Raw genomic sequence first — 27,586 nt, 5'->3', positions numbered from 1 at the left:
CCACAGAGCAGGCCAACACGCACTCTCTCTCTCTTTCGCTCTCTCTCACACACACACACAAAAGTACACACATGCACTGACTAATTATGAGCATATCTTAACACACACAAATATACAGATACCATACGCACACACATAATACACACACTCATAATTGGGAGAAAGCTTAGACTTGACCCACACACTGATACACAAACATACAAAGACTGGAAATGAGGAATAAAGGTTCCTCCTACTCAGCTGTAGAGGATCTGACTGCCCAGCCCATTTTCACCACAAGCTGGCTGTTTTTAGACAGCTCAGGTTACACACACAGTTTACTGAAAGTAGCGGAGGAAAGGCATATATGCATGTTCTATAGTCCCTGATGTAATTAGAGCGCTTTCGATGCAGCCACAGCCTCCTCTAAGAGTTGTCTCAGTCAGTGTACATTATTTAATGTCTGGACCAAAGTTTGCTCTCACTCAATGTTAACTAGCGATGTAGAGTGTTTTATGGGATGGTGGTCAAAGTATTCAGGTTTGTACTCTTAACCTTTTGGGTTTTCTCTCCTCCCTTCCATCTCTCCCTTTCACCTCTCAGATCAACAACAAGGTGTGTGGGACGGTGTTGGTGCCTCAACAAGTGACCCAGGATACAGAGCAGGTACGGGCGCTGGTTCTGGGGAGCGAGCTGGGACAGCATCTCCTGGGATACAGGACCATCAAGAAGGCCATTCTGTTCCCTAGGACCGCCCTCATCAACTTCCTCATAGAGGAGCGACCACTTCATCCTAGATGCTGATTGGTGGACTGTCATGTCAATCAAAAGACCGCTGCCACTCAGACTTGAAGGCGGGGACATCATGTGAACGGAAAGATGAAAGACTATTTGTAAATTAAAACAATAACTAGTATGAACAGACATTTTTGTAAAAAAATAAAAATAAAACATCTTTAGGATGTGAATAAAATGATATATTTTGCATGATCTTTTGTGAAATGTATAAAGCTGAAGAGGAAAGTGTGGTGTTTGTGCTTACACAGTATGTGCTATAGAACCTACTGCTGAAACTAGCATCACGAAAAGCTGATGAGTGAAATAGGACATCCGTCTGTCAGTTGTGATACCAGGAGTCATACACTGAGACTGGAAGTGTTTTCAGACTGGATGACATGTGTATCACTTTCCCCTTGGTGACACATTTTACATTTACATTTTAGTCATTTAGCAGACGCTCTTATCCAGAGCAACTTAGAGTAGTGAATGCATACATTTCATAACTTTTTTTCTCCGCACTGGTCCCCCGTGGGAATCGAACCCACAACCCTGGCGTTGCAAACACCATGCTTTATCAACTGAGCCACACGGGACCAGACACCAGACCCTACTCCAGTGCAGAGGGTTGTTTTGCAATCTGAAGTCACCTTGTTAATATACTGTCATGCGTAGTTACGAGGTGACATGGCTCCAGTGTGTCTTTAACATCTCTCCCCAGCTATTCAACAGGTTAGTGAGGGTTAAGCCACATAGAGTCCACTGATAAATACTTATATTGTGATGTGATTAGGTCCCACTCATGTTGGCCTCTCCATCAATGGCTTCCAGTTTGAAACAGAAGTGCTGAGGAACATTCCAGAACCAGGACCTCTGGCCTCAGTGGGAACACAATCACGTTCCATTCAGAACACTAATTCCATAACCACACAGAACTCCATGTATGTTGTTGAGACAGACTGCAGCAGCAGCAGGGACAGATAAGACAGGGCTCAGGACAGGGTGAGTCAGCCAGACCAGAGAACAGACTGAAAGGTGTTGATTCCAGTCTGTAACTGTCGTTACGAGAACATAGAGGAATTTGACTGGCGTCAGGAATCACAGCTGGTATTCTGGTCTGACTGATGATGTCATCAGTGTATTGGCCAATGGATACAGGTTGCGGCTGGGTTGGATTGATGAGGTCATAGGAATGGGACAAAGGTACATGAAGTGAAGAGGACAGAAGATATTTGAATCCAGTCACCCCTTACCACAGCCCATTCATTGACGGTCATTAACATAATCTATCAGTGAGCTTGTATCATAGCTTGTAAATGGGACACTCCTTCACAACATTTATAACTCCCTTTCCCTGTCATGTATACCCCAGTGACTGAGCACAGAGTTTTCTGTCTAACATTACTGGTTCGAAGTGAGTCACTCAGATCATGTTGCTGGCAGGACGTTTTATTCCAGTAGAAATTAAAAGGGTCCACCACAAAATGGACAGCTCCCCTCAGCAGGATTCAGCAGGACATGCATTCTGAGCAATCAGGAAGTTGTTATTTGATTACTGGACTCTATGTGATGTGCCAGTCTCAAGATCAGTCTGTCAGTACCCATCTCTTGTTCCATCCTGACATTCTATGGTCCTTTTATATGAATTGTATAGCCTTATGCCTGTTTTGATGTTACTCCTTTTGTCTCCTACTGTGGCTTCTACTGTGTGAATGTTAAAGGCGACATTGTATGTATGTAATTGATAAACAGACCTTATAATGTATGGTCTGAAACTCTGGGTCAGCTCAGAGAAGTAGAAGCCTGTCTGTCATTCTATTATGATGTTGTTGTGTTAGATTTGACAAGGTCGGACAGTGCGAAATGTGATCAGGTGGAACATTTAAATTACAGGGAATAAGGGAGACGGATTAATATAGGGGAAGGGGGGAAGATGGTTGCTTTTAAAGAATGGCAGAGGCTGAGCGGTGTACTATAGGAAGCCTTTCTGCCTCAGTTAGCCTCAGAAGCCTTTCTGCCTCCCTGACCTTTTGGACATTCCATGTGTTTCTCTGACCATCAGGTGGACAGGAAATTATTCACAGGAGAGACAGAATAACAGGAAGTTAGAAAAATGACAAGGAATTAAGGGATGAGCTAAGGACCAATGGCCCTTTTAGAAAACAATTCCCCCACAATCCTTGAAGTAGTTGCAGCTGATTTGACGGAATTGGCTTGGTGAAAGTGTTTTCACTCGATTTTAAGTTGGATACTTATTAGCTGATAATGACTGGCTGAGATACCCTAAATGGTGCAGTTAGGAGCAGTAATGAGCAGGTGTTATCCTAATGTTGCAGTAATGTAGTCAGGTTGATGCGAGGGAGAGCTGTGACACACTGGTCTGAACAGGACAGGAGCCGTTGTTAATGCAGAAGGTGGCTTGAGCTTTGATTGGTTCTCTCAAACATAGTTTTTTCCTGGGGGGTTGAAAACTCTCATTGTTTGGATTTGAAAATCCAACAGTTGTATTGGAAGGGGGTGGGGCTCATGGGCTGTGTGTAGCTGCCCATGTGGGTGTTTGAGTGAGAAACACAAAGACGAGCCAATCAGTAAAAAACGCACAGCCCCCTTCATTATCGACTCATCTTGACTACAACATCATGGAGCCTTTCCAGACTGAAGTGAAGAAGACTTTGAGTTGGGTGTCAGCCAGACTAGCAGTAATCAGCTGTTATAAGCAGTTATGACCTCTTGTTGAAAATGACTCAAGCTGAACTGAGTACTTGATTTATTTTTTAGTTGACAGACACCATAGCTGTTTATAAGAAGGTGCAAACATGTTTTATTCTCATGGTGTTACAAGTGAAATAACAGAACCCAACCTGGCTAGTACTCTCTTTACTGGTGTTGTCATCAGAGAGAACAAAATGGAGAGAAAGGAAAGAGAGAGAGGGAAGGGGAGAAAGATACATTCTAGCTACTCTCATTCAGTCCTATCAGTGTTTCTCTTTTGGCACATGTGGTGTGTTTTGTTTCACACTCTGCTGAGGCATGACTCAGGGCTGTGTGGGATATGAGGGAGATGGTTGTGAATCGTTATCAGCCACCTGATTCCCTCCTTTCTCTCTCAGTGTTGTTATTGCTAGTTCACCATTACATTCTCTCTCTGGATCCACAAGTGTTCTAGCCGGGAATCCACACTGAATATCACACAAATGTAGTGAAATGGACACACTTGCTAGCCAACTTCAGCAGGTTTCTCATGGTGTTTTGAGCTCCTTACCCACTGCTTTCGTGGAGGAGAGAGACCCAGGTTTATTCGACAAAAGCATTGTAAAAAAATATATATATCTTTGCGCCAACTAATGGAAACAAACGGCAGATATAAGAAATATTTTAAGATCGAAAACAGTTTTATACGTTCTACGTGATGATTTATTTTTAACAAATGACGATGAAAACGCTGTTTTTAGAATAAATTATGATTGACGAATAATTCTAAAGGTACGCGGAGCACGTGATGTCATCAGGTAGCCTAACTATAAACTCCACTCCACATTCAATTCTAAATGCCTAGTCTATTGCTTACTAAACACATTTGCTTTGCAGGACAAGGATTGTCCTGACTTTCAAGACTGCCTGAATTGCTTCGCTTTGCTTTTCTGGTTGGCCGGGAAGTTTCACCATCCAATTATTTGAGATCTGCAAGTTTCACAATGGCACGGGCCATTGCGATATGTGAGCATATGAGACATTAGAATATGGCAAATCTAGTCACTTATTGCATTCTATCCATGCTGACTTTCGCGGGCTACCTAGACATGAAATAGGTGTCAGGACAAATGGGCTGTGGCAATTTATTAATGCGCAATTTGCCTAAATGGGAAATGGAAACACTTCAACCACTACATTTTTATTCGACAATATAGGTTTTTGCAAGATCATTTTTTAGGTATGACGTCATTACGTCCAGCTGTTTTTATCGACACACAAGATAGTTAAATGGAAAAGCACCCTAGCAGGCAATTGTCGCATCTATTTTCTATGCAAACTTTCTAAATGTCGACAAAAAAATCTCTAGATAATTTAATGGAGACATAGCTAGTGTCTCAGAGGAAGGCTTGTGACAGTCAATAGTGATTAAAAAAAAAGTCAGGTATAACTTTATGCTCACATAAATACATTTCATTGCCCAGTTATCATACAGTATATTGGCACAGTTCAGACCGAAATTCCCCTGAACACACATTTAATTGTGTTAGCAATAGCCCCCGAGACATTTGACACCTTCATCAGCGCAGCTGTTTCCATGGCTACTGTAAGTCATTAAATAGGCAACAATATTCCTCTGTGACTTAACAACCAGAGGAAGACCACAATCCTAGCAGCAGGCCCTCTCCAAAGACTTACAGAAGGCCTACATTAGCATAGTCTTTAATGTTTTTGAAAGTTTCCCCGCCCCAAGCTTGACTTGGTGGAAACTAAAGGGTGGAGTATGTGTGAGCAAGGGTGGAGTATGAGGGATAGTCACACAAGCATTCTCCATTTCACTAGGCTGATTCCAGCCTGCTTAATTGTTTGAAGGGGATAAAACATACTAGCCTGTTACAACCAGACTGATCTGGCAAACTGTATATATAAGCCCACCAAATCAGTGTGGTTGTACGAGGCTAAAAACATACAGGAGCTGGCTAATTTTCTCAGAGACCGAACTAAATCGGGTAATTTGTTCGTCCAAGGAGGTTTATTTGTTATATTTAATTGTTTTGATGATAAAGCTAAAGCATTGGTATGTATGGTAAAGGACCACATTAAGCCACAGTTATTCTGTTGTTTACCTCTCCATAGCAACACATCATGTGGAGCAGGTTGGCTGAAGTTCATTTACATTCCAATTTCATGTTTTTAACTGTACATTGGTATTTCGTATTTTTTAAATGTACATACATTATGAAATTAGGTCTCAGTTTTACCTTTTCCAAATGAAAACGTAACATCTCTGTTGTTGCCAGTGGCGTGTATTCATGAAAGCCAAGGGAAGCCAGGTTGAGTCTCTCTGTGTTTCATCATTTTCCTTAAATTCGCAAGAGGCTGAATGTACTGTATCTCACTGGAGAAAGCATCCGAAACAGTCCCCCTTTGTCTCTGTGTGTGTAACTCATCTATTTGATGCTGTCTGGTCAAAAATAGTATGACATAAAATAATAGCCAATCAGAGTTGAGCTAAACTGAGTAAGCTCAACTGTGAATGGTCCTGGAGCACCAAAAAGAAGTGTCAAGTGAAGCCAGTTTGGATTTGGCTTCACACATCACATTGAGAGAAAAATTTTATTGACAGAAACAACTTAAATTGTTGCATCTCGTTGTGTTGTTGTCCTGATAGCTAGCTAGCTACTGTAGATAAAATTGTCCCTTTCCTAAATTAGCCATGGATGGAGATAGGGATTTGGACTTGAGGTTTTACTTATTTCTCCATACTGGCCAATGATTATAACGGTAATTCTGATCCAACCAAAAATTCATACATTGTGCCCCTGGCCTGAGAGGATGGAAGTTGAATATGTAGCTAGATGTAGTAGGCTAATGTTAACTATCTGGCCCTTTCGTTCTCCGTGAAAGGAAGTTAGGCTAGTGAGCAAGCATTTTAACCAGGAAGTCTAGGATAACAAAAACTAAAACCGTGTACTGTACGACGGAGTCATAGACCATTTTGTCAACATGAAAGAGAGGAGGATGGCGTTTCTCTACAAGTAGGGTGAGTCAACATGTTTTTTCTACTTGCACGAATGCATGCACACACATGCACACACACACACACACACACACACACACACACACACACACACACACACACACACACACACACACCACACACACACACACACACACATACACACACACACAGAGAGAGAGAGAGAAATCAGAACCACAGACAGTCAAATCATATTTACCTTACACTGATTGGACTAAATTGTTTTTGGTATCTTTTAGATGTCACTGTATTAGACTAAGCATAGGTGATTTGATGTTGAAATGTTGATGTTAAAATGGTGCTGGAATAATGGCGGCAGCTCCTGTTGTCTTTGGGACTTGCGGTAACTCTCAGTGGTTCTAATTCAACAGTTGTTTAATGGTCCAAAAATGTCAGAAACATTAACTTGCTTGACCATGCTGTAGGTCATGTAACTGTTTGGTACATGCAATATGTTTTGTGGACTTCACCGGACAGAGTTTGCTCTCTGGTTTTGTGATGAAACAAATGTGTTGTTGAATTTATTTTGCCATTGTGTCTTCTTATTGTCTCGGCCTTAGGCGTATATTTCACGGTGTCAAGGCATATGAACTAACAGGTTATAGAGAAAACAACCTATTATGGCTTGGCTTTCCCAGTGATTTTACCCACGCACCACTAATGGTTGTTGCCAGAAACTGTACCATTTGCTGGGAAGGGAGAGCTCTGCCTTAATAAATATCCACATTCTAATTGTTAGAGCTGATTCATCCGAGCAGTAAAACAACATGATTTTCTCCAACAAGATTTCCATCACAATATTAATTAGCTCAAAGTAGTGCCTGTCTGTTGTTGGTGGGTATTTGCATGAGAACGTTATAAACAAGTGTACTAAGCTCCTTTTTGAGGATGGCTGTTTGTGGTGACTGTTTCCTAATTAATCTATGGTTGCCTTATAAACATTCTCTTTTGATTACATCACAGCCAACCACCACTCTCACAGTCTCCATGCTTCTACGTATACAGCTCGGCTCCACAGCCAATGGGATTCATACACAGTACTGAAAGTCCCCACCAAGGACACAGAAAAATACAGATGTGTCCCAACTTGTCAGTTTGAGAAAGACCCCCCCCCCCCTCCTTTTCCACACACAGTTAGTAATGTTTACATATTTTGCATTACTCATCTCATGTATATACTGTATTTTATTCTATTCTACTGTATTTTAGTCTATGCCGCTCCGACATTGCTCGTACAAATATTAATATTTTCTTAATTCCATTCCTTTACTTTAGATTTGTGTGTATTGTTGTGAAATTGTTAGATACTACTTGTTAGATATTACTGCACTGTTGGAGTTAGAAACACAAGCATTTCGCAACACCCGCAATAACATCTGTTAAACACATGTATGTGAACATGTCAAAGCAGCCGATATGCATCTGTCAGCACATCATATGAACTTGAGTCATCTGAATGTATTAATCCACATTAACCATACGTGGCCAATTTTTTTATAGGGACTAATTTAGACTGCAAATCACACTTTGTAGCCCTACATGATTCCTTAGCTATTACACTGTTGATTCATAATTAACTTGAATTCAGTTGGTCCTGCACCAACAAGGTAGCCAAAGAGATTGTGTGTATAAAGTAAACTTATCAATAAACAATGTGTGATAAAAAATAGCATAGCCTAAAGGTAAATGTTTGTTATGCTATGTGCCTTGAGTTATCTGGGGGTTCGGATATCATGAAAAAATCTACCCCAGAATGAAGTAAACACTGCGCCTTTAAAATCAAACAGCGCTCCCTAATCCCACGGTCGACTCCACACTATCCACCCTCGGATCAAGAGGTTTGCTTTAGTTCAGTATTTTGCCTACGCACTTGTAATAACCGTTTAATTATAGGCGCGCTAAGTTGGCGTTGTGAGAGGACCACAGTGGAATTTGTTCAGAAACTTGCAGGAAAAGTTTGGAACGCATGCACTCGCTACAAAGTTGCAAACAACGTTTTTTGAATGGAGGCTTCGGCAGTGAGCGCCATAGTGAAGTTCGGAAAGGGGGCGCAGGCTGGGGTGGTAGGCTATCTGATCTGACTTTATAATCAGACAGTATCCTGTTGCGAGCAGAGTCAGCTGGCTCACCGAGGAGAGGACGGAGCTTCTCGCTATTATTCGGATCTTTATCCATTCCGGAGTAGGCCTAGACATAATTGCTTCCGCGCGATAGCTGACACATTACGGGTGAAACTGTTCTTTAACTTCGGGTTGGGATCTCCACGTCAGAATACCGCGTGACAGTGCTCTCTCTCCGCTGCCTGGACTGGACAGTAGACTGCGGTAATATTTTACTTTGGGAGTGACGAGTGTTTGGATTTAATCCTTTCGTTTCAATTGTTTACTGTATTTAACGTTGTTTTTACTGGCTAGCCTACTTTACATTTTTTGGGACGGAGCTGTTTTTTTGTGAAAGTTGTGGCTCGAACCCTAAATCAGATCATAGTTTATACACATTTTGTAATTCACTTCAAGATGGATAAATACGACGATTTGGATCTTGAGGCAAGTAAGTTTTTAGAAGACCTCAATATGTATGAGGCATCTAGGGACGGGTTGTTCCGAATGAAGAAGGACGCACGGAACAACTCCGACTTTGAAGAAACCAGGAGAGTTTTTGCCTCCAAAATGACAAAAATCCACATACAGAAACAGCAAGAGGAAATTGCAAAAAACAATTTGGTAGTGAGAATGAACGGGGGTCAAAACAGAGCGGCAGACAGCACGTTTTACACCAAAGACAGGCCGCCTATCAATAGCTACAGACCGGCAGGAGAAGCTGCAGCCAAGCCTCCCATACTCTCTGGCCCTATGCCAGGCACCTCCAGTGGCGCGAGTCAGTACGCGCCCTATGACGCTCTGAAACACCATTCACCCAGTCAACAGTCATACGGCTACGGAAACAATTACGATAATAAGGAACGTTTTGAGCCGCATTCTTACCACCACGCCTTGAGTCCCACCAGCCCTGGGAATGCACACACATATGCTTCTGGTCACCCTGCCAGTCCCTCGGGCTCTTCGGCCTCCTACTCCTCGAGGGGGGGCCAGGCCTCCTCAGGATCCTCCAGCCCTGGTGGATCATCAGGCCTTATGTGCAGCCCATCTCAGCAGCCCCCACACCACTCACCATCTCCCTCCTTCTCCGACAGCCTACCGTCTTCGAGCCCCACTAGACTGCACCAGAGCAAGGCTGCCACCCTACAAGTGCAGCAGAGACCCCCCACGGTGGCTGATGCTGGGGCTGCAGCAGACTGGATGCGGAGCTTGGGGAACCCAGACCTGTTAGCACCGCTCCCTCTGAGTGCCTTCACTGGCGGAGCTGACCTGTACCAGCAGCTGTCTCCCCAACTTGCCCCTGTTACACCGCCAACAGGCCCTTACTCAGCAGCATCCTCTATGAGCCCAAGATCAACAGCCAGCCATGGAAATCTAGGCCAGAATGGGCTCTCTCAGAGTCCTGTGGCTCTCACCCCCAGCCCCACCCCTGCTCAGGTGTCTGTCCCAGCCCCAACTGCACCACCATCTGAGGCAGCCCAGCCCAAAGCCACCGCTGGAGCTTACTTCCCTGCCTCTGCCTCTCCCTCTGGAATCAGTGTCTCTAGAAGCTTTGGCCAGGGTCAAGGTGTAGGCCAGGCACAGGGCAGGCAAGTGGCCATGGGGGTGGATGTGCCCTCTGGCCTAGACAGCCAGCTGTCCTCTGGTGGTGTGTCCTGCCAACTCCAACCCCAGCCCCAGTCTGAAGCCCCCAGCCCCCCCAGAGCTCTCAAATTGCCCAGCCAGACTCTCCATGTCCAGCCGGAGCAGGGGCCGTCTGCCGCCGAGATCAAATTAGAAGCCCTGACCAAGCGTCTGGAGAAGGAGATGGACGCCCAGCCAAAGGCAGACTACTTCGGTAAGCTTAGTTTGACATTTTGATCGACCTGGTGTCTCTCTTTAATCAAATTCACTATTTCTCTGTGTGGGTCACTGAGTGCGAAAATGGCCCACTGTTCAAAACTTTTCACCTCGTTCATTTAACCTTATCTTTGTGTATGCGTGTGTATGTGTTGGTTTGCTCATGCCAGATCAAGTGGAATAGTTGTGAGGGTGTCCTAGCGTCCTGTGTATGTTTCTGATCATCATGGCTCATACTGTTGTTCAGTATTGAACTCGGCAGACAGACAGAGTGTTTAGCCAGAGGCCTCTCTTCTATTCTCTTCTCCGTCTTTTAGTCTAGAATGAATAATTGTCTAATTTGTTTCTTCTCGTTCTCCTTAAATCCTCCCGTCTGTGTATGTCACTGACTGCCACCCGCCCGCCCGCCTCAGTAATAATAAAGTCTTTAATAGTTCTGGCTGAGGCTCGGCCCAGGGCCAACCAGGAGAAGGTTGTCTTCTCCTCTCAGCTGTAATAAGCCTGGTGGATTAAGTGGAGGACACATCAATAACAAAATTCATTAGTAACAGGATATTGGCTGCTTTTTTTTAGATCAGCGCTGCGCTTTCGTCATTCTCTCCCCGATCACATCCGTTCTTTCCCCGATCACATCCGTTCTCTCCCCGATCACATCCATTCTCTCCCCGATCCCGATCACATCCGTTCTCTCCCCGATCCCGATCACATTCGTTCTCTCCCCGATCACATCCATTCTCTCCCCCATCACATCCATTCTCTCCCCGATCACATCCGTTCTCTCCCCGATCCCGATCACATCTGTTCTCTCCCCGATCACATCCATTCTCTCCCTGATCCTGATCACATCTGTTCTCTCCCCGATCACATCCGTTCTCTCCCCGATCACATCCATTCTCTCCCCTATCACATCCATTCTCTCCCCCATCACATCCATTCTCTCCCCGATCACATCCATTCTCTCCCCTATCACATCCATTCTCTCCCCTATCACATCCATTCTCTCCCCCATCACATACATTCTCTCCCCGATCACATCCGTTCTCTCCCCGATCACATCCGTTCTCTCCCCGATCACATCCTTTCTCTTGTCATGTGTTTGGCTGTTTGACTCAGTCTTTCCAAATAACATCATCACATGGCCGAGCACAGACCCGGGCTTGCACATTCTTGCTCTAAACCACCATGTGCATGCACGCAGACACACATGCATCCACACACACACAAAGGCACACAGGCACACACACACCCACCTTTTGATGCAGCCACAGTCTGGGGAATACAGACAATGACAACTGAATAACAGCACCTGTTAGTGTTTTTCCATGTAGCCTGTAGCTGCCCTAGGATACATGACATCAGTCTCTTAAGTTTAAGTACAGATGAATATATAACTGGTTACAAGTACATTTACACTTTTCACTTTTAATGCAGAAATAACTATTGAATATAACATTTGTGCCCAATGTGTGCAACAGGAGAAGTGGAAGTGAAAGAGCACATGTTTGGTGGGGCTGATCAACAGATGAGAAAAGCATTGAGGAAGAAAGAAAGAGGAAAAGGAGAGAGCGAGAGAGAAAGAGATAGGGCAGGAGGAGAAGAGAGAAATAAGTAGGGCAGGAGGAGAAGAGAGAAATAAGTAGGGCAGGAGGAGAAGAGAGAAATAAGTAGGGCAGGAGGAGAAGAGAGAAAGAGGTAGGGCAGGAGGAGGAGAAGAGAGAAAGAGGTAGGGCAGGAGGAGAAGAGAGAAAGAGGTAGGGTAGGAGGAGAAGAGAGAAAGAGGTAGGGCAGGAGGAGGAGAAGAGAGAAAGAGGTAGGGCAGGAGGAGGAATTCAACTGGTCAGCAGAAACAGATTTGTAAAAGGCCCAAGAGCATTGCCTTCTGCTCCTTTTATTAAGCTAGTGCCACGCAGCACCCAGTTTGCGTGCTCTCTGGAAATTGTTATCGGGAAATAAGGGGGAGAAAATAAGTGCTTGGCTGTCTTTCCCCCAGCTATACTGCTGTACTGTTGTTCTGTACCAGACCTGTACTCTGTGTGCTGCAGTTAGAAACTGCTGACAAGGTGTTTATTACTTTGCACTGAGAGCCCAGTTCCAGGCTAGTCCTGTTACTCACACTGACACGGTACCCATGGGAAATATGTGTACAGTATACTATGTCCTACAGGTAAGGCCAGGAGTTTTTCCTCCTCACCAGATGACCCTTTCAGGAAAAACTACAGATGCTAGTTGTCATAGGTTATGCCAAGTTTATAACTCCTTGTCCTAAGTATGTACTACCATGTATATTGATTTGGGAGAAAGTTTAGTTCACATGGATGCTTGGGTTCGGCATGCTGAGGCAAGGCCAGTCATCAAAACGGGACGTCCAGCTGAGAGAGAGAGAGAGAGAGAGAGAGAGAGAGAGAGAGAGAGAGAGAGAGAGAGAGAGAGAGAGAGAGAGAGAGAGAGAGAGAGGGGAGAGAGAGAGAGAGATAAAGAGAAGAAAAGAGAGAAAGAGAGAGATGAGTGAGGGTCACAGTGAATTCTTTAGTAACCATTTCAAGCTGTGGGTGACTGGCTGCATTAGGGGACACAGTGACAGATCCGAATGAGAGAGTGTAAGGTAGCGTGAGAGGAGAGATCTCGCGTGCACTTGTCCATCGGTCATAAAGCATCTCACTGCCGCCTCGTAAAAGGAATTTTCTGCAGGAACGAGGAACGTCAGTCAGGATTGTAATTCAAACCCCGTCCCAGCCCCCCATGGGTCCACTCATTCAGTATGTAAGGGAAGATGTTCTGGGGCATGTTGCTGTCATGCTGAACAGACCCACAAAGATTCATAAGCACACATGTTAACATGTTATAGAGATTCCTGTGGGGGGCCGCAGTGGAAGATGGTAGAACGTTTGTGTATGACAATAATGTAATGCTGACACGCTCACAGCACACACACCCAGCACACACTCATTTTCTGCGTCATGCTGTCGCGCCAGACAGATGCAGTTCCTGGCCTGGTCTACATACTGAACTGAAAGAGAAGCTCCATCCCTGACCTGCTTTTTCCACTGAAAGGAGAGGAGTATTCTCTCAGCCTGAACCATAGGTCTGGATACTCAAAGAGCAAGCAATGCAGATGCAGAAGCACAGTGGCTAGGAGAAACTCCCTAGAAAGCCAGGGTCCGAGGAAGAAACCTAGAGCGGAACCAGGCTCCGAGGGGTGGCTGTGTCGGGTGAAGATTATAAGAGTATATGGTCATTAAGGCCAGATTGTGTTGAGTTACTCCTCTCTACCAAGCTAAACTATGGCTAAATGAAGAACCATAAAACTATGGGAATGATGTTCTATTCCAGGGTTATCTGTTCAATATTTGGTGTAATTTATTAAAGGATTGCCTAATTTGTATGATACAGTATATTATTGACCAATGTGACTATAGAGTATTACGTATGTTAGCCACATTTACACTGGGGGCATATATCTAGTGTAGAGGTCGACCGATTATGATTTTTCAACGCCTATACCGATTATTGGAGGACCCAAAAAAGCCGATACCGATTAATCGGACGATTTAAAAAATATAAATAAAAATGTATAATGACAATTACAACAATACTGAATGAACACTTATTTTAACTTAATATAATACATCAATAAAATCAATTTAGCCTCAAATAAATAATGAAACATGTTCAATTTGGTTTAAATAATGCAAAAACAAAGTGCAATATGTGCCATGTAAGAAAGTTAACGTTTAAGTTCCTTGCTCAGAACATGAGAACATATGAAAGCTGGTGGTTCCTTTTAACATGAGTCTTCAATATTCCCAGGTAAGAAGTTTTAGGTTGTAGTTATTCTAGGAATTATAGGACTATTTCTCTCTATACGATTTGTATTTCATATACCTTTGACTATTGGATGTTCTTATAGGCACTTTAGTATTGCCAGTGTAACAGTATAACTTCCGTCCCTCTCCTCGCTCCTACCTGGGCTCGAACCAGGAACACATCGACAACAGCCACCCTCGAAGCAGCGTTACCCATGCAGAGCAAGGGGAACAACTACTCCAAGTCTCAGAGCGAGTGACGTTTGAATCGCTATTAGCACGCACCCTGCTAACTAGCTAGCCATTTCACATCGGTTACACCAGCCTAATCTCGGGAGTTGATAGGCTTGACGTCATAAACAGCGCAATGCTTGAAGCATTGCGAAGAGCTGCTGGCAAAACGCACGAAAGTGCTGTTTGAATGAATGCTTACGAGCCTGCTGGTGCCTACCATCGCTCAGTCAGACTGCTCTATCAAATCATAAACTTAATTATAACATAATAACACACAGAAATACGAGCCTTAGGTCATTAATATGGTCGAATCCGGAAACTATCATCTCGAAAACAAAACGTTTATTCTTTCAGTGAAATACGGAACCGTTCCGTATTTTATCTAACGGGTGGCATCCATAAGTCTAAATATTCATGTTACATTGCACAACCTTCAATGTTATGTCATAATTACATCAAATTCTGGCAAATTAGTTCGCAACGAGCCAGGCGGCCCAAACTGTTGCATATACCCTGACTCTGCGTGCAATGAACGCAAGAGAAGTGACACAATTTCACCTGGTTAATATTGCCTGCTAACCTGGATTTCTTTTAGCTAAATGTGCAGGTTTAATAATATATATTCTGTGTATTGATTTTAAGAAAGGCATTGATGTTTATGTTTAGGTACAGTCGTGCAATGATTGTGCTTTTTTGCAAATGCGCTTTTGTTACATCATCCCCCGTTTGGCGAAGTTGGCTGTCTTTCTTATGAAGAAATAGTCTTCACAGTTCGCAACGAGCCAGGCGGCCCAAACTGCTGCATATACCCTGACTCTGTTGCAAGAGAAGTGACACAATTTTCCTAGTTAAAAGAAATTCATGTTAGCAGGCAATATTAACTAAATATGCAGGTTTAAAAATATATATATACTTGTGTATTGATTTTAAGAAAGGCATGGATGTTTATGGTTAGGTACACGTTGGAGCAACGACAGTCCTTTTTCGCGAATGCGCACCGCATCGATTATATGCAACGCAGGACACGCTAGATAAACTAGTAATATCATCAACCATGTGTAGTTAACTAATGCTTATGATTGATTGGTTGATTGTTTTTTATAAGATAAGTTTAATGCTAGCTAGCAACATTCCTTGGGTTCTGACTGCATTCGCGTAACAGGCAGGCTCCTCGTGGAGTGCATTGTAAGGCAGGTGGTTAGAGCATTGGGCTAGTTAACCGTAAGGTTGCAAGATTAAATCCCCAAACTGACAAGGTAAAAATCTGTCATTCTGCCCCTGAACAAGGCAGTTAACCCACCGTTCCTAGGCCGTCATTGAAAATAAGAATGTGTTCTTAACTGACTTGCCTAGTTAAATAAAGGTGTAAAAAAATTCAATAATTAAAAAATAATAATTGGCCAAGTCGGTGTCCAAAAATACCGATGTCCGATTGTTATGAAAACTTGAAATCGTCCCTAATTAATCAGCCATTCCGATTAATCGGTCGACCTCTAACCTAGTGATTTATTAGGTTCATGTAAAAGGGAGATTAGTGTGGCAATCCTAAATGCTCATATGGGTCACCTCCAAAATGATACCCTATTGCCTATTTAGTGCACTACTTGTGACCAGGGCCCATATAGTAGTGCACTGTATAGGGGATAGGGTGCCATTTCAGATCCATGCCTAGTGAGTTCCAGCCAGCTAGGGCTGGGGTCTCTCATATCATATACTCTGCTCTGATTGGCAGAGCTGCAGCTGGATGTTCTGGGAAACTGAGTGTGGTGCTAAACGGCTGCACCAGGGGAACACAGAGGAATGTCTGGAGGACGGGATGGGGCTGAGGAATATAAAGAGCGGGTGGGGAGCACGCTTAGTTTCATAAATGATTAGATTAGTAGAAGGTACTTCGGGTTAATTTATAGAACCTTTTGGTGCGCCTTTGGCTGTGAGAGAGCGAGGGCGAGAGGTAGAGCAGGGAAAAAGAGGCAGAGCGGAGAGCAAATTTATGGGTGGGAGGTCAGACAGGAAGGGTAAGTGGTGGGACAGGACAGAGGGTGGAGGGGATCACTGTCCCTGCACACACACACACACACACACACACACACACACACACACACACACACACACACACACACACCACACACACACACACACACACACACACACACACACAGACACAGACACAGACAGATAGTAGAGGTTGAGTGCTTTGTATTGTGTTGTAATTAAGGATGGCTTTCTCCTATCAGGCTGTAGTCTGTCTGTTGACTGGACAGTTTGCCTTAACTCTTCCCAGAGTTTCTTGGCTTCTGCTTTGGCACTCAATCTGTACCCCTGACAACTCCTGCAGGAAGCCTTTGTGTGTGTGTGTGTGTGTGTGTGTGTGTGTGTGTGTGGTGTGTGTGTGTGTGTGTGTGTGTGTGTGTGTGTGTGTGTGTGTGTGTGTGTGTGTGTGTGTGTGTGTGTGTGTGTGTGTGTGTGTGTGTGTGTGTGTGTGTGTGTGTGTGTGTCTGCATCTCTCTCTCCCTCTTTATCTCTCTCTGTGTCTGTGCCTGGGGCCTTGCTTCAGTGTTTGATTGGTTGTATAAGTAAATGTGTGTTAGTGTAGTGAGAGAATGTTTTTGTGATGCTAGGCTGTTGTTTTTGGTGGGACCAGTGTTGATGTGATTTCATAATGTCCAAGCCTTGGATTCTAATACTGCCATATGATACACACACAAACATAACTAGTACTATCATAAAGACGATTACTAAGTGCAGTAGTCTTATTTGGCTTCTAACATGACAAGTCAACTACCATAACATCAAGTTCCTGTCAGAGATTGTGGAGGTATATGAAGAGGCTTGTTGTGAGCCATTGGGAAGCAGTAGAGGCAGACGTTTTGACAGCTGGGCTGCTGGGCTGGTGTTTGGGGGGTGAGGTGAGGGGGAGGATGGGGGGTGAAGTTTTGGCTCTGTGTTTTGATTCCATTCCCCCCTCACCCATGCCGTCGTAACCGTTAAAGAAAGCACTCCCCTATAAAATCACAGGGGTTTTGGAATATGGGACTGTAATCAGGGAGGAAAATGTTGCTTCTTTACCTAAGAATGTTTGTCCTAAACAGGAACCAGTTTGTTTGGTTGTTTATGTATCCCTCTTACTTTTCAGTGCATTTTATAGTTTCAATGGCATGTGCATTACAAACAACAGCTGTGACTTTCAACTCTGGTAGAAAATCATACAATTCTCAGTTTTTAAATTTCACCAAGTAAATCCAAAGTTGAGCTAAACAAACCCAACCCTGTTGAGTCCATACAGTAGAACTGACTGTCTGTCAGTCTGTCTAATGATGGATTGAACCTAGAATTCCAGGGTTGAGGCGAGATGGTTTGGAGGAGAGGAGAGGAGGGGTAGAGGAAGAGGAGAGGAGAGGTAGAGGAAGAGGAGGGGAGGGGTTGAGGAAGAGGAGAGGAGAGGAGAGGAGGGGTAGAGGAAGAGGAGAGGAGGGGTTGAGGAAGAGGAGAGGAGGGGTTGAGGAAGAGGAGAGGAGAGGAGAGGAGGGGTAGAGGAAGAGGAGAGGTAGAGGAAGAGGAGAGGAGAGGAGAGGAGGGGTAGAGGAAGAGGAGAGGAGAGGTAGAGGAAGAGGAGGGGAGGGGTTGAGGAAGAGGAGAGGAGAGGAGAGGAGGGGTAGAGGAAGAGGAGAGGAGGGGTTGAGGAAGAGGAGAGGAGGGGTTGAGGAAGAGGAGAGGAGAGGAGAGGAGGGGTAGAGGAAGAGGAGAGGAGAGGTAGAGGAAGAGGAGAGGAGGGGTTGAGGAAGAGGAGAGGAGAGGTAGAGGAAGAGGAGGGGAGGGGTTGAGGAAGAGGAGAGGAGAGGAGAGGAGGGGTAGAGGAAGAGGAGAGGAGAGGTAGAGGAAGAGGAGAGGAGGGGTTGAGGAAGAGGAGAGGAGAGGAGAGGAGGGGTAGAGGAAGAGGAGAGGAGAGGTAGAGGAAGAGGAGAGGAGGGGTTGAGGAAGAGGAGAGGAGAGGTAGAGGAAGAGGAGGGGAGGGGTTGAGGAAGAGGAGGAGGGAGAGGAGAGGTAGAGGAAGAGGAGGGGAGGGGTTGAGGAAGAGGAGAGGAGAGGAGAGGAGAGGTAGAGGAAGAGGAGGGGAGGGGTTGAGGAAGAGGAGAGGAGAGGAGGGAGGGGTAGAGGAAGAGGAGAGGAGAGGTAGAGGAAGAGGAGAGGAGGGGTTGAGGAAGAGGAGAGGAGAGGTAGAGGAAGAGGAGAGGAGGGGTAGAGGAAGAGGAGAGGAGAGGTAGAGGAAGAGGAGGGGTTGAGGAAGAGGAGAGGAGAGGTAGAGGAAGAGGAGAGGAGGGGTAGAGGAAGAGGAGAGGAGAGGTAGAGGAAGAGGAGAGGAGAGGTAGAGGAAGAGGAGGGGAGGGGTTGAGGAAGAGGAGAGGAGAGGTAGAGGAAGAGGAGGGGTTGAGGAAGAGGAGAGGAGAGGTAGAGGAAGAGGAGAGGAGGGGTAGAGGAAGAGGAGAGGAGAGGTAGAGGAAGAGGAGGGAGGAACACATGATGAGAGCAGTAGGCCCTTCATCTCCAGACATTGTTATATAAGGGGATAGGTAGATGCGGCTGTGCTGTAGGCTACAGTGGTTTATTGTCATTTTGAGGGGAGGGTTAATTCAATAAGGTGTGTATATAGCTCATTCCTATATTGTGTTATAATGTGTAAGGTAAAGTCATGACGGGCAGATAGAAGAAAGTCACAAGACGCTACTTAATGTACTCTAAGACTGAATGTACTGTAAGACTTAATGTACTGTAAGACTTAATGTACTGTAAGACTGAATGTACTGTAAGACTTAATGTACTGTAAGACTTAATGTACTGTAAGACTTAATGTACTCTAAGACCAGAGGGTGCTCTATATTCATTGTAGTTAACAGGAAATGTTGATTCAATCGGGTGTATATATAGCTCATTCCTATATTGTGTTACAGTATCAGAGGAATTCCTATATTGTGTTACAGTATCAGAGGAATTCCTATATTGTCTTACAGTATCGGAGGTAGAGTCATAATAGGCAGGACAAATGGCTTAAAGCCAGTCATAGGTTATAAGGCCAGACTAGAGGACTGTGTTGTAGTTAACAGGAGATGTTGATTCAATTAAGTATATACACTTAGAACAGCCTCAATTCGTTGGGGCATGGACTCTACAAGGTGTTGAAAGCGTTCCACAGGGATGCTGGCCCGTGTTGACTCAAATGCTTCTCACAGTTGTGTCAAGTTGGCTTGATGTCCTTTCGGTGGTGGACCATTCTTGAGTGTGGAAAAACCCAGCAGTGTTGCAGTTCTTGACACAAACCGATGCGCCTGGCACCTACTACCATACCCTGTTCAAAGGCACTTCAGTCTTCTGTCTTGCCCATTCTATCAGGTATCAAGGTAAGACCCAAGTGCAGACTGTGTGAAGTAACAATGTTTATTGTAACAACAGGGGCAGACAAACGACAGGTCAAGGCAGACAGGGGTCGATAATCCAGAGTAGGAGCAAAGGTACAGGACGGCAGGCAGGCTCAGGGACGGGAAGAGTCGTCAGGTGGGCGGGTACAGGGTCAGGACAGGCAAAGGTCAAAAACCAGGAGGACAAGAAAAAGAGAGGCTTGGAAAAGACAGGAGCTGACAGGACGAATGCTGGTAAGCTTGACAAACAGGACGAACTGTCACAAGGACAAGCACAAGGACAGGTGAAACAGATCAGGGCGTGACACATTCAACCTCTGAATGGCACACATACACAATCCGTGTCTCAAAAATCCTTCTTTAATCTGTCTCCTCCCCTTCATCTACACTGATTGAAGTGGATTTAATAAGTGACATCAATAAGGGATCATAGTTGTTACCTGGATTCACCTGGTCAGTCCATGTCATGGAAAGAGCAGGTGTTTCTAATGTTTTGTACACTCCGTGTACATTCAGTTTATTAGGTACACCCATCTAGTACTGGGTCGGACCCCCCTTTGCCTCCAGAACAGCCGGAATTCTTCAGGGCATGGAAACATTGCTCAATTGGTTTCAAGGGACCTACTCGTGTGCCAGGAAAACATTCCCCACACCATTACACCACCAGCCTGTACCATTAACACCAGGCTGGATGGGGCCATGGGGATCATGCTGCTTACACCAAATCCTGACTGCCATCAGCATGACGCAACAGGAACCAGGATTCATAGGACCAGGCAAAGTTTTTCCACTCCTCAATCGTCCAGTGTTGGTGATCGTATGCCCACTGGAGCCGCTTCTTCTTGTTTTTAGCTGATAGGAGTGGAACCCCATGTGGTCGTCTGCTGCAGTAGCCCATCCCTGACAAGGACCGACGAGTTGTGCGTTGCGAGATGCCGTTCTGCACACCACTGTTGTACTGCGCCGCTATTTGTGGCCCTCCTCTTTGCTTGCACAATTCTTGCCATTCTCCTTCAACCTTTCATCAACGAGCTGTTTTCTCCCACAGGACCCTAGACACTGTCCTGCGTGAAAAGCCCAGGAGACCAGCCGTTCTGAGATACTGGAACCGGCGCGCCTGGCTTCGATGATCATAACACGCTCAAAGTTGCTTAGGTCACTGCCTGTCTGCCTGCTTTATATAGCAGGCCACGGCCACATGACTCACTGTCTGTAGGAGCAATCCATTTTTGTGAACATGGTGGTGTACATAATAAACTGTGTATAGCTCTATATTGTGTGTATAGCTCTATATTGTGTGTATAGCTCTATATTGTGTGTATAGCTCTATATTGTGTGTATAGCTCTATATTGTGTGTATAGCTCTATATTGTGTGTAAAGCTCTATATTGTGTGTAAAGCTCTATATTGTGTGTATAGCTCTATATTGTGTGTAAAGCTCTATATTGTGTAACAGTATGAAGAGGTGAAACTTAATGTTGTCTCTTCTCTGTGGCTGACAGTGGATGCGTTGCAAATAGTCCCCTATTCCCAATGTAGGGAGTAGGGGAGCATTGGGGATGCTGCCAGTGGGTTAGGGGAGGCGTACAGACGTAGTGCCTGGTGATGTCTGTCTGCAGGAGAGCAGGCTAGAGACAGAAGCTTCTTTGTGAGTGGCCAGGCGAGGCGGTACTGTCCCTGGCGTGGTCTTCGTCCCCCTGGGGAATGTTGTGTGTGTGTTTAACACACTGTTGTTTCAGCACAGTGCCAGGCCATGCTGCTGTGGGCTCATGTTGTTCTGTTACCACATCTCTCTCAGCTCTCAGCACACTGCCGACCTCTCAGCTCAGTCAGAAGGCCTCAGCACACAAAACACCTCAGAGGACACATGACACCAACTCTTTCTATTTTCACTGGACTCTCTCTCGCTCTCTTTCTCGTTCTTTCTCTCGCTCTCTCACACTCTATCACTCTATGGAACTTTCCACCTCCGCAGCCTGTCAGCTGACTAGATTATACTGCATGATTAGCTGTGTGTGTGTGTACGTTGCTATGCACTGCAGCATGCACATGCATGACTGAAGAGTGTGATAGAACAAACCACTGGCTGTGAAGACCCAACGTGATACATTGATTAGGACATGGCGTGTACTGAACCTCACCCACCACAGGTATACACACCAGCTGGGACAGCTCTCCAACTTGCATTACAGTCTCTTACTTTTCTATCCCTTTCTCCTCTTTCTCTCACTCCTTTCTCTCTCTTTCCTTCTCTTGTCTGCCTGTCTCTACCACCAACCTCTCACTTCCTGTCCTGTCTGACTGCTGGTCTATAAAGGGGAGGGCGAAAGGGACGTTTGTGTTTGTGTCTTTCAGTCTGGCTGAAGTGTGTGTGTGTGTGTGTGTGTGTGTGTGTGTGTGTGTGTGTGTGTGTGTGTGTGTGTGTGTGTGTGTGTGTGTGTGTGTGTGTGTGTGTGTGTGTGTGTGTGTGTGTGTGTGTGTGTGTGTGTGCATGCCGTCTGTCTAGCAGCAGTGTGTGCAGGGAGCAGCGTTTGATAGGAACAGGTCTTTTATCACTGTGTTCATGTGACAGACTCCTCTAGCCCAGAGCCAAACCAAACAAGCAGATTGGAATATATTTCCCCTTTCAATGATACTGCATGGCTAACTAATTTCCTTTGACTGTTGTTAGGCCATTTACATTCCATTGTTTGTGTCTGCTTTTGTCAGGCTGCTTGTTATGGATCCCGCCTCTTAATCAGCCTGTTTTTATTCATGTTATGGAATGCATACAATTGTAACTTTCTATTCTACCAGGACAACTGCTTATGACTGAGACAATAGTGGTGTCAAAGTACATGATGGTGGCACAGTGTGTGTGTGTTCATGTCTCTGACCTGGCTGTTGTGTTGTGTTCCAGGGAGCTGTGTGAAGTGTAACAAGGCTGTTGTGTTGTGTTCCAGGGAGCTGTGTGAAGTGTAACAAGGCTGTTGTGTTGTGTTCCAGGGAGCTGTGTGATGTGTAACAAGGCTGTTGTGTTGTGTTCCAGGGAGCTGTGTGAAGTGTAACAAGGCTGTTGTGTTGTGTTCCAGGGAGCTGTGTGAAGTGTAACAAGGCTGTTGTGTTGTGTTCCAGGGAGCTGTGTGAAGTGTAACAAGGCTGTTGTGTTGTGTTCCAGGGAGCTGTGTGATGTGTAACAAGGCTGTTGTGTTGTGTTCCAGGGAGCTGTGTGAAGTGTAACAAGGCTGTTGTGTTGTGTTCCAGGGAGCTGTGTGAAGTGTAACAAGGCTGTTGTGTTGTGTTCCAGGGAGCTGTGTGACGTGTAACAGGGCTGTTGTGTTGTGTTCCAGGGAGCTGTGTGAAGTGTAACAAGGCGGTGTACGGAGCCACTGAGGCCTGCCAGGCTATGGGAAGCCTCTATCATGATGTCTGCTTCACCTGCAGCGCCTGCAGTAAGTACTACTACAGTACTACTACAGTAAACCCTGTCTACCTCACCTACTCTCTCCTTACCTCTAACATGACATACTTCACCTGAAGTAAGTAACCTACCACTTCCCCCCTATATTAATATATATGTATAAATATATATATATATATATAGATATATATATATATATATATATATATATATATATATATATATATATATATATATACACTGCTCCAAAAAATAAAGGGAACACTTAAACAACACAATGTAACTCCAAGTCAATCACACTTCTGTGAAATCAAACTGTCCACTTAGGAAGCAACACTGATTGACAATAAATGTCACATGCTGTTGTGCAAATGGAATAGACAACAGGTGGAAATTATAGGCAATTAGCAAGACACCCCCAATAAAGGAGTGGTTCTGCAGGTGGGGACCACAGACCACTTCTCAGTTCCTATGCTTCCTGGCTGATGTTTTGGTTACTTTTGAATGCTGGCAGTGCTTTCACTCTAGTGGTAGCATGAGACGGAGTCTACAACCCACACAAGTGGCTCAGGTAGTGCAGCTCATCCAGGATGGCACATCAATGCGAGCTGTGGCAAGAAGGTTTGCTGTGTCTGTCAGCGTAGTGTCCAGAGCATGGAGGCGCTACCTGGAGACAGGCCAGTACATCAGGAGACGTGGAGGAGGCCGTAGGAGGGCAACAACCCAGCAGCAGGACCGCTACCTCCGCCTTTGTGCAAGGAGGAGCAGGAGGAGCACTGCCAGAGCCCTGCAAAATGACCTCCAGCAGGCCACAAATGTGCATGTGTCTGCTCAAACGGTCAGAAACAGACTCCATGAGGGTGGTATGAGGGCCCGACGTCCACAGGTGGGGGTTGTGCTTACAGCCCAACACCGTGCAGGACGTTTGGCATTTGCCAGAGAACACCAAGATTGGCAAATTCGCCACTGGCGCCCTGTGCTCTTCACAGATGAAAGCAGGTTCACACTGAGCGCGTGGACAGACGTGACAGAGTCTGGAGACGCCGTGGAGAACGTTCTGCTGCCTGCAACATCCTCCAGCATGACCGGTTTGGCGGTGGGTCAGTCATGGTGTGGGGTGGCATTTCTTTGGGGGGCCGCACAGCCCTCCATGTGCTCGCCAGAGGTAGCCTGACTGCCATTAGGTACCGAGATGAGATCCTCAGACCCCTTGTGAGACCATATGCTGGTGCGGTTGGCCCTGGGTTCCTCCTAATGCAAGACAATGCTAGACCTCATGTGGCTGGAGTGTGTCAGCAGTTCCTGCAAGAGGAAGGCATTGATGCTATGGACTGGCCCGCCCGTTCCCCAGACCTGAATCCAATTGAGCACATCTGGGACATCATGTCTCGCTCCATCCACCAACGCCACGTTGCACCACAGACTGTCCAGGAGTTGGTGGATGCTTTAGTCCAGGTCTGGGAGGAGATCCCTCAGGAGACCATCCGCCACCTCATCAGGAGCATGCCCAGGCGTTGTAGGGAGGTCATACAGGCACGTGGAGGCCACACACACTACTGAGCCTCATTTTGACTTGTTTTAAGGACATTACATCAAAGTTGGATCAGCCTGTAGTGTGGTTTTCCACTTTAATTTTGAGTGTGACTCCAAATGCAGACCTCCATGGGTTGATAAATTGGATTTCCATTGATTATTTTTGTGTGATTTTGTTGTCAGCACATTCAACTATGTAAAGAAAAAAGTATTTAATAAGATTATTTCTTTCATTCAGATCTAGGATGTGTTGTTTAAGTGTTCCCTTTATTTTTTTGAGCAGTGTATATATATATATATATATATATATATATATATATATATATATATATATAATTAAAAAATATGTAATTAACATTTTATAATTATTAAAACTATTTTATATATTTTTAATGGATGTTAATTTGTATTCTGTGTAAACTTAAACGACTTAAACCAGATATAAAGTATGTAGAAAATATAATGGAGCTATATTTTTTTTATATGATCATCTTTTGAGAACTAACAATCACCAAAATAAAACTAGACAGGGAAAGCCTAAAATTCCAAAAATGTCATGGCATGGGGCCCCCATTGATTTTGTTATAACGTTATAGTTACTCAGATAGCATAAGAACTTAGCTAGGAAATTAGCTTTAAAATTGCACATTTGTCTCAGCATTTCGATTAAGGCAGCCCTCCGCACCTCTCTGATTCAGAGGGGTTGGGTTAAATGTGGAAGACACATTTCAGTTGAATGCATTCAGTTGTGCAACTAACTAGGTATCCCCTTTCCTTTCCCTTTCCCATGACAAAATGTGTAGAATTGCAGGAAATTAGCTATAAAACAACATGTTGTCTCTGCGGCCAAGAAGACAGCATCTAAAATTCGGCATCTACGGAGACCGCGCCATTGGCATCGACCACTACCACTACCACTACTACGACCACTACCACTACCACTACCACTACTATAACCACTACCACTACTACGACCACTACCACTACTACGACCACTACCACTACTACGACCACTACCACTACCACTACTACGACAACTACCACAACCACTACCACTACTATAACCACTACCACTACTACGACCACTACCACTACTACGACCACTACCACTACTACGACCACTACCACTACTACGATCACTACCACCACCACTACTACGACCACTACCACTACTACGACCACTACCACTACTACAACCATGACCACTACCACGGCCACTACCACTACTATGACCACTACCACTACGACCACTACCACTACCGCTACCACTACTACGACACTATCACGGCCACTACCACTACTATGACCACCACTACCACTACTACGACCACTACCACTACCACTACTATGACCACTACTACGACCACTACTACGACCACGACCACTACTACGACCACGACCACTACCACTACTACGACCACGACCACTACTACGACCACTACTACGACCACGACCACTACCACTACTATGACCACTACCACTACTACGACCACTAGCACGACCACTACCACTACTACGACCACTACCACTACTACGACCACTACCACGACCACTACCACTACTACGACCACTACCACGACCACTACCACTACTACGACCACTACCACGACCACTACCACTACTATGACCACTGCCACTACTACGACCACTACCACGACCACTACCACTACTACGACCACTACCACTACTACTACCACTACTACGACCACTACTACGACCACTACTACGACCACTACCAAGACCACTACCACTACTACGACCACTACCACTACTACTACCACTACTACGACCACTACTACGACCACTACCACTACTACGACCACTACCACTACTACGACCACTACCACGACCACTACCACTACTATGAACACTGCCACTACTACGACCACTACTACGACCACTACCACTACTACGACCACTACCGCTACTACTACCACTACTACGACCACTACTATGACCACTACCACTACCACGAACTACCACTACTATGACCACTGCCACTACTACGACCACTACCACTACAACAACCACTACCACTAATTTGACCACTGCCACTAGTACGACCACTACTACGACCACTAATATGACCACGACCACGACCACTAATATGACAACGACCACGACCACTACCACTATCACTAACACTACTACGACCACTACCACTACTACAACCACTAGCACTACTACAACCACTACTACGGCCACTGCCACTGCTACGACCACTGCCACTACTACGACCACTACTACAACCACTACCACTACTACGACCACTACTACGACCACTACCACTACTACGATCACGACCACTACCACAACTATGACCATGACCACTACCACTTCTACGACCACTACCACTACTACGACCACTACCACTACTACGACCACTACTACAACCACTACCACTACTACGACCACTACTACTACCACTACTACAATCACTACCACCGCCACTACTACGACCACTACCACTACTACAACCATGACCACTACCACGGCCACTACCACTACTATGACCACTACCACTACGACCACTACCACTACCGCTACCACTACTACGACACTATCACGGCCACTACCACTACTATGACCACCACTACCACTACTACGACCACTACCACTACCACTACTATGACCACTACTACGACCACTACTACGACCACGACCACTACCACTACTATGACCACGACCACTACTACGACCACTACCACTACTACGACCACGACCACTACCACTACCACTACTATGACCACTACCACTACTACGACCACTAGCACGACCAC

General features: G+C 45.3%; 1 protein-coding gene and 1 pseudogene across 2 annotated transcripts in view; both read left to right on the top strand.

The window, feature by feature from the left end:
• LOC106579342 (putative leucine--tRNA ligase, mitochondrial) overlaps positions 1-964 on the top strand; it is a 50,183-nt pseudogene extending 49,219 nt beyond the window's left edge. Inside the window, exon 17 of the transcript XR_014380589.1 lies at positions 583-964. The product of XR_014380589.1 is annotated as a putative leucine--tRNA ligase, mitochondrial (transcript). The remainder of the gene's footprint in view (positions 1-582) is intronic.
• Positions 965-8,281: 7,317 nt separating this feature from the next.
• Positions 8,282-27,586, top strand: part of LOC106579350 (LIM domain-containing protein 1) — a 38,720-nt gene continuing 19,415 nt past the window's right edge. The window contains exons 1-2 of the mRNA XM_014159196.3: positions 8,282-10,423; positions 23,203-23,304. Coding sequence (XP_014014671.1) covers positions 9,004-10,423; positions 23,203-23,304 — 1,522 coding nt within the window. The 5' untranslated portion in view covers positions 8,282-9,003. The remainder of the gene's footprint in view (positions 10,424-23,202; positions 23,305-27,586) is intronic.

This window comes from Salmo salar, chromosome 02, assembly GCF_965601325.2.
Source record: "Salmo salar chromosome 02, fSalSal1, whole genome shotgun sequence".
Lineage (NCBI taxonomy): Eukaryota > Metazoa > Chordata > Actinopteri > Salmoniformes > Salmonidae > Salmo > Salmo salar.
This window is presented reverse-complemented; position numbering and strand designations above follow the sequence as displayed.